The 16,083-nt window shown below is 60.3% G+C and overlaps 1 protein-coding gene across 1 annotated transcript; it reads right to left on the reverse strand.

The window, feature by feature from the left end:
• LOC119092184 (leucine-rich PPR motif-containing protein, mitochondrial-like) lies at positions 1 to 16,001 on the reverse strand. Its single transcript, XM_037215162.1, is given in 27 exon segments — positions 1 to 652; positions 863 to 1,017; positions 1,890 to 2,020; positions 2,580 to 2,727; positions 3,187 to 3,376; positions 3,719 to 3,938; positions 4,261 to 4,406; positions 4,753 to 4,803; positions 4,942 to 5,116; positions 5,637 to 5,849; positions 6,063 to 6,176; positions 6,595 to 6,820; positions 7,252 to 7,444; positions 7,843 to 7,989; positions 8,426 to 8,599; positions 9,133 to 9,349; positions 9,700 to 9,922; positions 10,435 to 10,648; positions 11,096 to 11,287; positions 11,576 to 11,614; positions 11,617 to 11,730; positions 11,732 to 11,810; positions 12,507 to 12,626; positions 12,899 to 13,046; positions 13,394 to 13,516; positions 13,960 to 14,126; positions 15,767 to 16,001. Coding segments are annotated over 27 exon segments (4,107 nt in total). The 5' UTR covers positions 15,907 to 16,001; the 3' UTR covers positions 1 to 604.
• Positions 16,002 to 16,083: the final 82 nt, after the last annotated feature.

Raw genomic sequence — 16,083 nt, forward strand, 5'->3', positions numbered from 1 at the left:
TTCCTTTCGTAATATATATTTCTCACAATCATTCTACTAGCAGCAACCAGCCACGATGCCGCGATGAACATGACGTGTATCCGACCCTCCCAACCAAAGGTGACTATGGCAATGCTTGCACTCGACCCCTCCTCTTTCATGCCTTTCCACAGCCCAGACGCACCGACCAGCCCCACAAGCAACACCGCCTGAGAGTGGGCACACAGGGACACTGGAAATGGGCATACCACACAGAACTGCACAACGGTGCTGGTGACCAGGTCAAGACATGTCTCGGAGAACCATTACCGGAAGACAGCACGTGCGGAAATGACAACCGGGCAACATCCAGCGAAAATTACCGCAACAAAGTTAGCGAAGCACTGCTGGCGCACCCAGAGGACTAGCGAGAAAACGCAGCAAACAGCATTGAGCGTTGCGTACAACACGTGCAAAACCACTTGCACTAATGCCACATGACCGAAACAATGCTGCAGTCGCGTACATAATCATCCACCAGCTACACGTGGAGAAATGGTTCCCAGAGCTCATCCCAGTGTCCGCCGCGGCCAAATGGCGTTCCCTGTCTCTAGCACTCTTACGCTAACGCTACGCTGGCAGGTGCTCAGGACGCCGGGGCCGGGGCCGGGGCCGGCGGCTCGGGCCCGGGGCTCTGCGGTAGACGGGGCGTCGGTCACCGGCGGCACAGACCGACATCAGTTGTCACCGCCGCACGCATTATCAGGACACACTGGCATCCCATGCCGAATTTGCACGCTTGAAGTAGTCGATGCTTGTTTCCGGCCTATGGTCTGAGACGTAACGCCACTGCTCAAACCGGCCCACGTACGAGAGACGTGGCGGCCAGCGCCAGATCACCTACCGTGGGTGCGGCGTCCGGCGGCGGCGGCGGCAACGTGAGGCCGTGGTCGGCCGCCGCGTGCCGCAGACGCTCTGCCACCGTCCGCTTCAGCTCCTCCACGTGGAAGCCGCTCCCCTTCAGCATCGCCACTGTCTCCCCAACATTCTCCTTGTCCACTGCGGGGGCATCGCGAATTGAACGACAGCCGTTTTTGATGACGCCGCACAGCCAGCGGAGTTAATACATTGTAACACACATGATTACATTCCATTGTAACACAACTGATTACATTACATTGTAACACACATGATTACATTACACTGTAACACATTGCACATTGTGACACACATGTAATACGCAGACCACAGCGATTACAAAAACATACAAAAATAGCGGACTTCTAACAAATCAGTACAGACTTTATGTGACACGGGAGTGGATCCAAATGGCGTGGACAATCACGATAATAAAACAGATATCCCATCATCCTGACTCGGAGCAGTGTTACGAGCCTCGCAGATTAACAGCAGACGTCCGGACGGCAGCACTGAGGCAATAACGCTGCACAATACAGCAGTGCGAAACACTGCAGGCCTATCATGGTGCGCCAGCAGCCGGCCTTGATGACTTCCCCTCCCGGAGCCGCAGCGGCGCCACGCCCGAGCCACCCGGCCCGGCCCGGCCCGGCCTGCTCTCGCGACTGAGCCCCTGGCGCCACCTAGCGGGGGGTGGGGAGAGGGCCACTTACGTGCGAGGTTGACCACTGCCGACACGACTGAGCCCCTGGTGCCACCTAGCCGGGGTGGGGAGAGGGCCACTTACGTGAGAGGTTGACCACTGCCGATACGACTGAGCCCCTGGTGCCACCCAGCGGGGGTGGGGAGAGGGCCACTTACGTGCGAAGTTGACCACTGCCGACACGACTGAGCCCCTGGTGCTATCTAGCGGGAGAGGGGAGGGGGCGAGCCACTTACGTGCGAGGTTGACCACTGCCGACACGACTGAGTCCCTGGTGCCACCTAGCGGGGGTGGGGAGAGGGCCACTTACGTGAGAGGTTGACCACTGCCGACACGACGACGGCCTTGGCACCCCGGGATATCTGCGTCGGCTTCAGCATCTCGTGCAGCCGCTTGGTCATCTCCAGGTTGCCCGTCTCCGAGGCCTTCTCGATGACGCCCCTGCCAAGGGAGTGGCGCAGCTCGCGTCAGTCCCGCAGACCGTGTGCCGGCCCGAACCGTCTCCACTATGGCTCTGCCGCCACCGTGTTGTGCTGTGTCCACCGTTGGTTTACGTGGCGCTTTACTACCGCAGCGTGGAGACGTGCCATTCCAGCCGCAAACGAGCTCAGCTCGTTTGATACGTGGGCTATGTGTTGGCCGAACTACATCAGGCATTTCTTGTCAGTTTTGTCAATAAAGATCACCTCTCCAATGCAATGTGTGCATGGTTTTCATACAGGTATAGGCGTGGAACGGAGTTGGGGGCGGGGGGGGGGGAAGGGCGTAATGATGCGGCGCCAGCTTAACGGCACCGCTAAAAACTGAATGATCGAACAGCACTCTATACGACACCCTCCTGTTTGTAGTACTCGTCATTTCGCGAGCTTCGTAAAAAAGATGGGCAGACCTACTCCTGCGCTTTCTCAAGAAAATCCATCATAACCTGCAACGATAACAAACAAAGCACCGACTGTTCGTGACTGTTCGCTCTGGGGCACCACAAAAGGCGGACACGCACCTGAACAGCACCACGTCCTGGTCGCGGAGGAACTTGTCGAAGATGCCCTGCGCCTCGTCGTACCGCTCGTTGACGAAGTGGTCGACCCAGAGCATGTTGGCCGCGCCTGGCACGCCGCGCTGCGCGAAGTCCTCGGCCAGCTGTACGCCTGCAGGCGCCGGCCCAGAGAAGAAGGCCAGTCAGACGCTGACACGGAACACCGTAGCCCAGCGGAGGTCAACACGGCAAGGACGGGCAAACGCTGACACGGAACGCCGAAGCCTAGTGCAGGTCACTACGGCGAGGACCAACACGCCGGCGGCATGACACCCCGCGCCGCTGCCGTGACATCTGGCCCGATGCCACAGTGAGGACTGGCGTGACCCGGCGTCACGAGTCGTCTCTCCGACGGTGGCCTGCCCGAGGGCCGATCCGGCCGGAGGCCGCGGCGGTGCCGGCGGCGGGCGGAGCTTAGCCCGGCCCGACCTCAGCTCTAATCCACGTCAAGTGGAACGACTGCATTACAACTCATCGGCATAACGCCTCACGCCTAAATCACAGTCCCACTGGGGGGGGGGGGGGGGGGGGACAACCAGCGTGCCAGCGGATCGGCCGTCGGGGCGCTCACATCTGTCATAGAGCTGAGGTAAGCCGCGCAGCATGCCCAGGAAGCCGCCCGACGGGAACACGTAGCCGGCGCCGCCTTCAGGCAGCCGGCGGCACGCCTCCTCCATCTGGCCGAGGTACTCCTCGCCACGGCCCGAGTTCAGGTACGCCGTGCATAGCCGGTTGTCGTAAGACGTGGCCGATTTCAGGTCCTGGCGGCGTGGCGGTCAGTGGTCAGCAGTCAGTGGTCAGAAGTCAGTCATCAGTGGTCGGCGGCCAGTAACCGGTGGTTGGAGCTGGTACACTCGTCAGTGGTCGCCACACAGATCTGGTACACTCGCACCGCGCCTAACCGCCACCAGCGCGAACATCGGCAGCGAAATGACACCCCGCACTTATAAGTGAAGGCCGACATACAGCTCTTCGTCAAACCACCTGTCACTTCCCACACACAGCTCTTCGTCAAACCACCTGTCACTTCGCAATGGGCGTCGAAGATGTCCAGTACGGCGCCCACCTGAGGTGGCCGGCTGCCAGCAGGTCGGCCTACTCACGTCCTTGAGCTGGGAGCCGATAGCCGTGATACCCTCCACGTCGCCGTCGGCCGACAGGCGCGACATCAGGAACTTGAACACGCGAGGCTGCGGGAAGGTGGCCCGCGCCAGCATGTCGGTGGTGATCTGTACGGCCTCGGTCATGCGGTCGGCGCGCACCAGCAGCTCCACCAGCAGCGAGAGGTCGTGGATGGCCGGCTCGACGCCCTCCGACTCCATCCTGGAGGCGCAGGCGGATAACGTCAGCGCCAGTGGGAGCGGCGGCGGCAGCACGCGGCCAGGCGCCCATCGAGAGCCCGGCTCGGACGCATACTGTGCGCTTCCGAGAGGTCACGGCAAAATCGGCAGGTCATGGCGCAATGAAACCGTTGAAATGCCCTCGTCCACAAGGCCGCTCTGGGGTTCGAAAGCCTTTATTCCTTCAAGTCCCTGTGGCCCCAGTGGGGGGTGGGGGGGGGGGGGATGATACATTAACGTTTGGTGGCATGCCATTACGCCAAAGCGGCGGCGACGAGCGGAGCACCTGGCGGGAGAACACATACTGTTTCCGATGCTCCAGCGCCTCGTCGATCGACTGTGACTTAATGGCCCGTTTCAGTTTGCTCTTGATGGAGTTTGCTGGCGGCTCGACAGCAGCTTCGGCGGCGGCTGCCGCGGCGGCGGAGGGAGCAGGACGGGCAGCGGCCGGCTGAAAACAGTGCAGGTCGTCAGTAACGGTACTAGCTGAGAACACAGCACAGAACAGTAACTCTTCGGGAGCACGGCGGAAACATCATTCACCAACATAGCATCACACCCGCACTTGGGGCGCGGCACTTATTGTTTAGCAGAACTCAAAATCGCCCTCTAAATAAAATACCCACACAATTGACGGCAAACGTGCCTCACCATTGTGCCAAAGCAAAACGCTACACAGCCAGCCATAGCAGTCCTATCATCCCGCGGAATGGCTCCCGACGTTGGCGTTACCCTCAGTCCGGACCTCTCAGTCCACCTAAACTGGCTGCCGTCCGGCTCGACCCGCACCCGCTCACCTGCTGGGAGGCGGGGCGGACCGGCGGCGGCCGACCCTGCGCCTGCGCCGGCACCGCCTCTTGGCCGGGCGGCGGCTCGGGTACGACGAACGGCACCGGCCGGCCGTGGCGGCGCAGCAGGGCGGCCAGCTCGTGCAGCATGGCGTCGGTGGGCGCCAGCTCCTCCTCCTGCAGCTGGGTCCACAGCGCCAGCGCGCGCTCCGGCTGCTCGGCGGCGCACAGCGCGCGCAACAAGTGGCCGTACAGCCGCAGCCGGTCCAGGCCGAACACGTCCCGCGTGACGGACACCAGGTTCTCCAGCTCGGCCACCCGGCCCATCTCCGCGTACCGCTCGCACGTCTGGTTCAGCCGTTGGTGGCGCACCCTGCCGGCAGCGGCGACGTTAGCTCGGCTCTCGCCGGACGCGGCAGCTCGGGCGCAGATGCCTGCCGACTACACGCGACTCTCCCCCTCCCTCCCTCTCACCCCCCACGGTTTAGCGGTCGCCATCAATCAACTGCATTTCACGGGCCTTCCTCATTTCCAGCAAAACGAAATTGTGTTTAAACAAACGGGACTTGCTTAACACCCCAATGTCTGGTTCAGACTAAGGTGCTCCCAGAAGCCCAAGCAAACGGACACACACGGACAAGAAAGTCGTATCTGCATGTTTGCGGCAGCACGCATCATCTGCCACGGTAAGGAAAGGAGCCTGCCCCGGGCGAACATATCACCCACTGAGGAAATCAGCACAGTTTAGGCGACACTAACCACTTTTGCGAGCTTTGCCTGCACTGCGTGAACTAAGACATGACAACCTCAATGAAGACTTGCTGTGCAAATGTCGAGGACTTGCATGCATCACGCGCCTGTGCCCTCCCAAGCGACTGCCGCCTGCCACCCACCTGAGACCCGGCGTCTCCAGCACCTTCTTAGCCTGGCGAGTCTTGCCGCACTCGATGAAGCTGAAGGCCAGGTCATAGAGCGCGTCCATCTCACCGTAGGCCTCCATGGTGAGGTCCATGAGACGCTGCAGTCTGCGCCAGGGGGTGCCGCAAGAGGTCAGCACACGGCCAGAAAGGTCGGCATACCCAGTCGACACGATCGGCTGGTCTGACCTGGCGGCAGCGTACCGCCAGGTCAGCAGCACCTCGCCCGCACTAGCTCGGGCCAACACACGCCGACACGCACACACGTGGCCGCCCGTGCGCCGGCCGGTGGCCCGGTCTCGTTGGGACCCCAGTCGCTCGCAGCCGCGCACAGACAGGACAAGGCACGGCACCACAGCCGGCAGAACAACCGCCGTCATCTCGCGCGCGCGGCCTGCTTACTGTGCCGTGTTCTCCTCCTTGATCAGCTGGGCCATCACCTGGCTCCGCCAGGGCACCAAGCGGTGCTCCTTGAAGACGCGCTCCAGCTCGTTCACCGCCTCGACCGTGTCGCCCCTGCGGCGCGGCACGCGCCCGCGTCAGTCTGAGAGCCGGGTGGATGGGCGCGGACACCAGCCGGCGCCGACCCGGCACGGTGAGCCGCCTGGTTTCGGCTCGAGCTTCAGCAGCGCGACGCCAGCGCAATCGCACCTGGTCCACTACAGAGACCATCCAGGGTGATCGGTTCTCAAAATCAAACGTCAACATCTGCGCTATAGGAACGCCGAGCGAATGCATTCATCTATTCGCGTCTCCAAGGAGGCTTCGCATTCAAACGCCACGACATTAACACAGGCATAACATCGTGCGGAGGGGGGGGGGGGGGGGGAGGAATTCGCCCACGACGCGTTTGACCCCCCCATTCCCCTGCCCCAGCTGCTCAGCTCCCCATCCAGCGGCGAAGCGCCGCGAGGGGCCGCCGCGGACCGCTCACTTGGCGAGGTAGGCCTTGACCGGCATGGCGAGCAGGGGCCGCTTGAGCTCGGCGACGTAGCCGTCCTCCAGCAGCACGGTCATCAGCCGGCGCACCGTGTCCGGCTCGCCACGGCTGGCCGGCACCTCCAGCAGCCGCCAGCTGGCCATGAACAGGCCGCGCGCCGCCTCGCTGCCGGCCTGCTGGGGCGAGGCGCGCGGCTGCGACTGCAGGAACGCCACCGCGTCTGCGAGCAGGCGGTTACGTTGTGACGTCCAGGTGCGTTTATGACGCATATAAACCATGAACCGGCCAGCATACGCATGTCACTGTGCGTGTGCGCACCCAACAACGCACCTGCAGGTGCACATGTGCACACCGAACATAATATGGGTCTGATTTGTGCCAAGTTATTGCGTTCATGAGGTAAATGCACCACAAACTCTTACGACTGAGATCACACACAGAACCACAGACACACAAACACACACCGGTCCGCATATTTATATAAATAGCGGGGAAAACACACCGACACCCCGTCTTGCGACCGACGGTTACATGCCACAACCGGACCCTCCCGCCCCCCCCCCCCCCCCCCATCGGCATGCTACAGCACACCCCGGCCAGCCCCGCGGCAAGCTCCGCCCAGCCCGAGCGAGAGGGCGGCCCGCCGCTCACCGTCTAGTCGACCTCGCAGCACCATGAGCCGCGCCAGTCGCAGCACGCGGCTGTCACTGAGCGCGTCCGGCCGCGCCTCCAGGATGTCGCGGTAGGCCTGCTCGGCCTCCTCCAGCCGCTCGGCGTCCGTCAGCGCGTCGCAGAGGCCGCCCAGGTGCGCAAGCGTCAGCTCCTCCCCCATCGCGACCAGCTCCTGCGGGCGGGCGTGACAGCGTCCAAACAGCGCCGAGTCAGTGGGAACACCCACACCGGCCGTCGTCGCTGGGACGCGAACACGGTGCACCGCTCCGGCCATACCACCCGCCCAGCCCGGTACCCTTCGACTGATCACCTCAGGACGCACCAGCCCTACGGGCTAATGACTTCCGGACAAGCCCAGGACGTGACTTATTACTCACACGCATCTTGCTATCTCGCATACCCTTATTCTAGCACAACCGGAATCGCGTATAAGCGGACACGTTGTTTGCAATGGCGCATGCGCGTGCTACGAACAAAGTGACCACAGCATAACGTAGCGCAGACCGGCGCCGGGGCCGACCGTGGCTGCTCACACGGCGGCCGGTGGCCCTCCGTCGGCACGTCACGCACCTGCTTGACTTGCAGGGCGCGGTCCAGCCGCTTCTCTCGGATCAACGCCCACAGCAGCCGGGACAGCACCGGCGGCACCGGCTCGCCGGCGGCGCGCGCCTGCTCCACCGCCTTCTCCAGCGACGCCGACAGGCCGCCGCCGTTCGTCTGGCGACGGAGCGCGGCGCGCGTCAGGGCAGCGTTCGGCGGTGGCGGGGCGGCGCTTGTGACGGCGCGCACGGCCACAGCACAGCACAGCACAGCCACCCGCCAGTGACCTGACGCGCCCGTCACCGACCGGACCGACAGCACAGGCCGCGTCCGTCGACCCCAGACTCGTCACAGTGGCAGCTTGACCCCCTGCGGCTCAGCTCGGGCCGACCAGTAGGCTTACCCCGACAGCCATCCCTCTCGCATTACACAGCGCGCGCGCGCGCGAGGCCGCCCTCCTGGGAAGCCCATCTGCTAACGCGGACGGGTCCGGCTGACACCTCCGATGAAAAGCCGACATATCCGCCTTCCGTCTCAAGTCTCGCTTAGCTTCAGACATGAAAACAAGAGGGGCGAGGGGCGAGGGGCGAGGGGCGAGGAGCTCGGCACTCACCCTCCTCGGTCTGGTGGGGTCGGCGAAGCTCGTCGGCGGCCCAGTCGGCTGCAGCTCCGGCTGGCTCAGCTGGTCCAGCAGCTGGCAGCAGCGGTCGGTGCAGCCGTCGGCCAGCGCCGCCTGCACCGTCTCGGCGCACGCGGCACTCACGCCCAGACCGCGGCCCAGCATCGCCTGACGTCACGGCGGCGCCACTCAGTCGGGGCTCAGCAGACGGATGGACCGCCGTCACAGCACAGGTCACACACGGGTCAGGCAGAACGGCAGAAGCGAGTGGGCAATGGGGACCAGCGGGAGGCTGTCAGCAGCGGATTACGCGTGGCCCGACAGAGGTTACCTCAGAAGGTAATCGCACCAAAGAGGGCACATTACACAGAGGTGGATCATGCACCTGCTCACGAGCGGCGCATTGGTCAGTTCAGTCTATATGACTCCCAATTTTCAACAGGATCCCTTACATAAAGCCTGCATCGTTCACAGTCGACAAGACACGGATTCCCCATCACATAGTCCTCCTTTGCCCAATATTCCGGAATCTGGTCATGTTCAACACCACGAACGCTTTACCCTAGGCGCACCTATTAGCACAAAGATCGCACAGAAACAGACACCGCGATAACCAGCCGGCACCAATCCAGCCGGGCGAAAATGACGTCGGCCAGCTAGGCCGTCGGCCGCGCCCAGGACCGCCCGGACTCGGCGCTGACCTCGAGCAGGGCCTCGGTAGCGGACGCGCGCTCCGCCCGCAGCAGCGGCATCAGCTCGGTCAGGAAGGCGTCCGTCACATCCGTCGGTGCCACGTTCAGGTCGGCCGAGGCCTGGCGCATGTGGTGCAGCAACTGCACCACGGCCGGGTCGCGGCCGCGCGCGTACACGGCCGCCAGCGGGCGACGCAGCACCGACGGGCTGTACAGCACCGCGTACCTGTCGGCCAGAGGGCGGTCAGATCTGATGGGAGCGGCTGGGGCTTGGCGACCGACGAGGGTCGGGGTAAGGTCAAGCGAGCGGGCAGTGTGGCGGAGCATAGCAAAGAGACGGCGTTCCATCGGCGGAGCAAGCAGCACGCAGCGCGACTTACATCTGAAAGTCGACCTCAATTCAGCAGTCTTGCCAGTGTGGCCATCTCAGACTAACTGGTGTCTGCCCTTCCCCTTCCCCGCCCCCTCCCCATCGCCAACTGGTCCGAAACAACATGCTTAACGAGCAGAACAAATAACGCCCGACAGCAGCAGCCAAGGTGCTGCGGCCGAGGCCCGCGCTCGGCGCCGCCTCACCTGTCAGCCACGGCCGTGGCCAGCTGCAGCTGATCGGACTGCAGCAGGTGCCGCACGAGCGCCGGAGCCGCCAGCGCGTACCGCACGCCGGCCGTGTTCAGCTCGTACAGCACCTTGTCCCAGGAGAAGGTGGCGTCCAGGCCGGGCAGCACCTGCTCCGACAGCGTCTCTATCGTCACCGCGCAGCCCAGGTCGTGCATCAGACGCATCACGCCCATCAGATCTGCGGGCGGCAGCGGCGAGGTGTCAGCCGGCGCGCATCACTCGGGCGTACGGGCGCGCTCACATCCGTGGGCGATGTGAGGACAATCACGCTCGCCTCCAAACGGCGACAACACCAACTCAGTCCTCGCCATGTACATACGAGGTGAAATCAAATTACCTCGCTGACTGTAACTGCGGGAGGTCGCATGTTAAGTCCAGTAAGCCGGTGACTCCGTCAGTTGACCAGGCACGCCCGATAGCTGAAGTCGGTCATAAGCTTGGCCACGCAACCATCCACACTGGCCACCCAGCTAGTCAACCGTATTCTCCACAAAGACCATCGCTTTCTTCAATCCTGGTGCATGCCGTATGGAACAAAGACCCTTACGCATACACGAGGCTGGTTCGCTGCGACCGTCACCATCACCTTGCAGCATGCATTTCCACACACTGCAGTCGCCTGTTCATCCAGCTCTCGGGTCGTGCCGCGCGTCCACCGTCCCTCCGGCCCGGCGAGCCGCCCGTTCGCACCTGGCAGCGAGCCGCTGCGTCTGGCGGCGATGATCAGCGGCCAGAAGTAGTGCGGCCGGAGGGCGAAACCGTGCTCGGGCAGGGCGCGCAGCAGGTGCTGGGCGGTGACCAGTTCTCCCAGCTCCAGCGCCTTGTGCAGAGCCACCAGCACCGCCTTCTGGTTCATCTCCGACTCGCGCAGTTGCGTGCAGTAGTGCAGGATCACCTCCGGCGGCTGGCGGTGGGAAAGACGGAGCGTCAGCGGCGAGGAAGGCGGAGCGTCAACGGCGGGGAGCCGGAGCGCCAGAGGCGGGGGAGCCGGAGCGTCAGAGGCGGGACAGCCAGAGCGTCAGCGGTGGGGGAGCCGGAGCGTCAACGGTGGGGAAGACGGAGCGCCAACGGTGGGGAAGACAGAGCGTCAGCGGCGGGCAAGACGGAGCGTCAACGGTGGGGAAGACGGAGCGCCAGCGGTGGGGAGGACGGAGCGTCCGTGGCACGCAGCTGCATACCAGGCTGGCGGCCCGGAGGCTGACCGCCAACACCAATCACCCGACAACATCCGGAGGAGGTCCGAGGCCGTCTTCCTGCCAGCTTCCACGGCCATCGACGAGTTCCGCCGCCGCGGGCCGGCCGACGTTCCTTCACCCCGCCCCTACTCTTCACGCGCGGCGGCGGCACTCACCCGGCGCGCGCGCACCATCTGCCGGATGAAGAAGCTGCCGACGCCGGGCGGCTCGCCAGAGGCCGGCTCCGGCGGCACCATGCCACGCAGGATGCTGAACGCCACGTCCTCGTGGCCGGCGTTCACCAGGCGCAGGATCACCGTCACCGCCTCCTGGTTGAAGCCGGGCGACTTCTTCAGACCGGAGAGCACCTGCCAGGGGTGGGGCCGAGGGGTTACTGCCCGCCGGCCGCCGCTCGACACGGCCTGGTGAACAGTCGGCGGCACGGACCGCACACACTGGCGATGGTCTTAAAAGAAATGTTACGGATCAGCGCTTCATCCAACTCGCACAAACACGAAGCCACAACAGCACAGAAAAGTCCCCACGCTTCCCCTGAAACGTTACTGAGAATGCACTGGCGGAATCAATCTGACCAGGCCCCACAGCAAAGCCTCCTCATCGCACGTCCAGCACACGACCGGCGGCCGCTAGCCGACCTCGTCCAGATGCTGCTTGTGTCCGGACACGGTGAGGACTAGTAGGCGACCTCGAGCAGGTCGCGGTCGTACAGCTGCACCTCCTCGCGCTCGGCCTGCTCCAGCGTCTGCCGCACGCCGGCCACGTCGCCGCGCTGCGCGTGCGCACACGCCAGGTGGCGGAAACGTCTCGGCCGACGGCTCCAGGTGCGCCCGCTTCATCATGGCCACCATCGACTGAGCCGACTCCAGGTCACTGGCGGGCACGGCGCGCGGTGCTGGTGAGACGGGGCACGTACCGCGCGCCACACAAACCATGGCCGACACTGACTCCAGCTGGACCGCTCGGTCACGTGTTCTGCTATTTACAGTGATGTGAAAAAATGAAATTGTGTGAAAAATGTGCGACAGTGCTAAGATACAAATTATAGTGCTGCTGTTAAGAAAGCCTCAAACATATGACCCGACACATATGGCAATCCGACAATGAAGTCAACGCCATCGACCGTTGCTTCCCTCTCTCCCAGCACCCCGCCTGGACCCGTCACACCTCAGCACCCCGCGCCCCGCCTGGACCCGTCACATACGTCACACCATGAAGCCGCCGGTAACACGGCGCGAGCAGGACGGCCGCCGGCGACACGGCCCGCCGTCACCGGGTTCGGACAGGGCGGCCGGAGCGGAGCCGCCGGACGCGTCACCCCCCGCCCCACCCAGTGGGCTGCACCGGCCGAGCATCTGCCGCCGAGTGCTGCGCGTGTGCCTGTCACGCCGCCGCCGCACACGCGCCATTCGCCCGGCCCAACGACTCGGATACGGGCACGAGCGCGGCGCCACCGCCGCAGGCAGCGGCTGAAACACGACTGTGTGCAGAGGCGGCGGCGCCGGCCACACCGTTGCTACAAGGAGCACCAAGGTCTGTCAGCAGTGGGCAGGAAAGCGAACGACTCACTTTGCCCGCGCGTGGCCCACCACCAGCGAGTTGAAGACGTGCTCGTTGATGCCCAGGCCGTTTTCCTTCATGTGCTCCAGAATTCGGGTGGCTCCCTCGATGTCACCCAGCAGGCAAAACCTGAAACGAACGAGACACATTATAACCACACAGGTGATATCCTGATATGCGAGTGAGCAAGTGCGTGAGTGAGTGATTGTATCTGTGTATATATCCATCCTGTCCAACTGTCTATCCGACTCAACTGTCTTTTTCAACTGCCCAGCTCCAAACGGGCAGCACACGAACACATTCGTCCCTAACATTCGTTAACACATCCGTTACACACTCGTTCCCATTCGTCTCTGCTGGCCCGCCGCTGGCTGTCTCCCGCCCGACAGCCGGCCACTGACCTGGAGATGAGGCGCTGGTAGGTGACCCGGTTCGGCTCGATGCCCTGTGCCTTCAGGTAGGAGAGGAAGTCGGTGGGCGAGAACGGGTGCTCGTTCTCCAGGTACACCCGCAGCAGGGCGTTGTAGTGCGATATGTCCATGGGGACGCCTGGACAACAGGCAGGCACAACCCTGGGGCGTGACCCTCGACAAAACCACTCCCAATTCTCGTACGAGTGTCCGTCACAGCAGACACAGTTCACAGTTCAAAGTTCAGAACAACTGACATGCCCGCGCCAAAAAATATATTCACAACTGAAAATCATCTACCATTACCAAGAAACCATGAAAACATCACTGACATTAAAACTCATCATTTTTATGACACAAGACTGCAAAATTCCTGTACTGAATTATTTTACAAACAGCATGAGTTTACATAAGATTCTCCGGCACCACACCCAGGAGCCACCTGTCCTGGCCGCCGAGCCGAGCGCCGGTAGCCGGCCCACTGACCTATGGACTGCAGCGTCTGCCATATGTTCTGCGCCAGATGAGTCCGCTGCTCGGGCAGCTCCTCGGCCACCAGGTTACCGCAGCATCGGATCAGCAGCAGGCTCTGTGAGCTGCTGATGGCGCCTGCAGCAGGAGAAGGGCGTGTACGGACGCGTCGTCAGAGAGGTGTGGCAGCAGCATGCTGTGTGGGGGCGCGGGGCGGTACATCGAGGACATAGATGGTGCTGGTACCAGTCACAGGGGACCACATGCAGTAATATCACACAAAAACAACTGGTCTACATGCATACACTATGAAGTGTTGCAAGAATCATACTGAAGATTAAAAACAAGACATTCGTCAATTCATCAAGGTGTCAAATATCATCCGACGTCGCCGGACGTCGCTACAAAGTATTCCGCAGCGTGGCCGAAAAACGCCTAGTTTGTGTCTACAAGGTGAAAGTAGCACTGACACCCCACCAGCTCCACTAGCTCCACGATTTCGAGCCCTGACACTCCACCAGCCACCAGTGGGGTGATAACAGCCAAGCTGTTAGCAGAGCAGTCGGCGGCGCGTGCCTCGCACCTGTGACCTTGACCTCCTCGTAGATTCTCCTCGACGTCCCTGTGCGTGATGCGGCCTGTGCGCCGGATGTCCAGGTCCAGCTTCTGCAGCGCCTTCTCCAGCGTCTGCAGGCCGCTGCTGCCATCCAGCTGCAGCGCCGCCGCCGAGGGCTGTGTTGACAGTGTCCTGGAACACACAGCAGTGCAGATCAGTGAGATGGCAATCCACTGTAGCAGCAGCATGCAGAGCATGTGACCATGTCCTAGCCAGAGAGAACACTGTCTGAAAGATTTGGAAGGTCCAAGTGTATACATGCTTGGTTTCACATTCTGACTTTGGTCAAGGGCCATGGCCATGGTTAAGGGGAATTATACAGCAATGGAGAGCTGGGGGGGGGGGGGGGAGAGACTCAACATCACTTTGCCACATTTCTTTCCATGTACCATCACAGCCTTTAATATTTTCCAAATGGTCAGCAAACCTATCCATCCACATCCCCAACCTCCTAGCCATCATATCCATCACAGCTTTGATCATCAGCCAGCCACTTCACTTGCAAAATCCAAAATATATGTCAGTTATGCACAATGTGATGTATATAATATAACCTTACAATTCTCTTAATGGAATGCTCACACTCAAATCATGTAGTCTCTGGTCACCCAGGGATGGTTTGACATCAGAGCAAACTACAAATTAAGAACAAATTAAATCACTTATTCTGTGGTACATGGAAGGGACTATTCACAATCACATTTTTCAGCATCTTGAGTGAGGATAATAAACATTATCAACCCTTCACATACCTTTACCTCCAGTCCTTAGCATAGTACCATGTCAGCAGCTATAATGTGCTAGCATGAATGATTTTACTAAATATTTTGGTAAGCCCATCATACTATCAACATAGAAGACTAGGGGATCCTGGATCCACCCTTGGGATCCAGGCACATGTCTGCCTGTGGGAATTCTACAGGCAGACAGGGATGTCTGAATGATGCACCATCTTGGCATGTACATCATATGCTTAATTAGCATCCCCACAGGCCATCCCCACCTCATTATGAACATGAGACTTACAGTACTGAAAAATATATCAGCTAGCCAGGATGTCAGCTGTATCATGCTATATGTGCTTGGCAACTTATCCAGCTTTTTTACCACATGAAATTTATCACATAGGCCTATTTGGAGTAAGAATAAAGAATTACACTACTATTACTCTATGTAAAAGCAGCCCAATTGTGCTCATGCTAGCTGCTTGTATCTGATGCATAGGGTGCTCATGGTGTTGATTTATGTTCCTCTAGATGATGAGGTGAACTACTTGGAGAAGGCATGCAAACTATCTAAAGGCCAGTCTGTAAAAATCCAACCACAGCACCAGATATCTACACAAGATCAATACACTAAACTTCGTGTTTCTGTGTGCTGTACATAGGCCAACCCAAATTGTGCTGAATTTTTCATGTGTCTTTATTTGAAGATGTTTGCAGTATACTTTTCATGAATTACTTTCACAACATCACAATTCCTTGAAACACTGTCTACTGATGAGACTGCTTGTCACAATGCACCAATCCATGTGCCCTCAGATAAATAGCACTATGCACCAAACTTGTTGCAATAATTTTGCAGTTACACTGAGCACACTCAGTGCCAAATTATTCCTTTTTCAGTCTGTCATGCCATTCTTGGTAACTCCTAGAACAAGCTTACAATGGAATACCATACATATTATAAAAAGAATTTTCAATATCATACAATATAGGCGATTCATGTAACCCATATAAGCAGACGTGAGACGTCACGCAGTTGTCCCTCACCTTGTATCAATCCCTTGCCATTGGGTCTTGTGGTTGCCCAGAAAATTATCCGCGTCATTTCTGACAGACCCAGCAGTGAAATTTCGAGCAAATCCACTGAACAAGCGCAAGAACTTTGCTGATCTGAGAAGTGCCGACATATTTAAAATGTGCTTTACAAATACGGCTAATATGGACCACGTGCCATTCAACCCTCCCTTGCCTCGGCCTCAGACCGGCTCATGCGCTCCGTAGTAACACGCGAAGTTCTGGAAGGGTCACATGGTCTTTCAAGTTTACAAGCCATACCCTCTAACACAAGATACAAATAGCTGAAT

This window comes from Pollicipes pollicipes, unplaced genomic scaffold (assembly GCF_011947565.3).
Source record: "Pollicipes pollicipes isolate AB1234 unplaced genomic scaffold, Ppol_2.1 Scaffold_3447;HRSCAF=4054_pilon_pilon_pilon, whole genome shotgun sequence".
NCBI classification, from domain to species: Eukaryota; Metazoa; Arthropoda; class Thecostraca; order Pollicipedomorpha; family Pollicipedidae; genus Pollicipes; species Pollicipes pollicipes.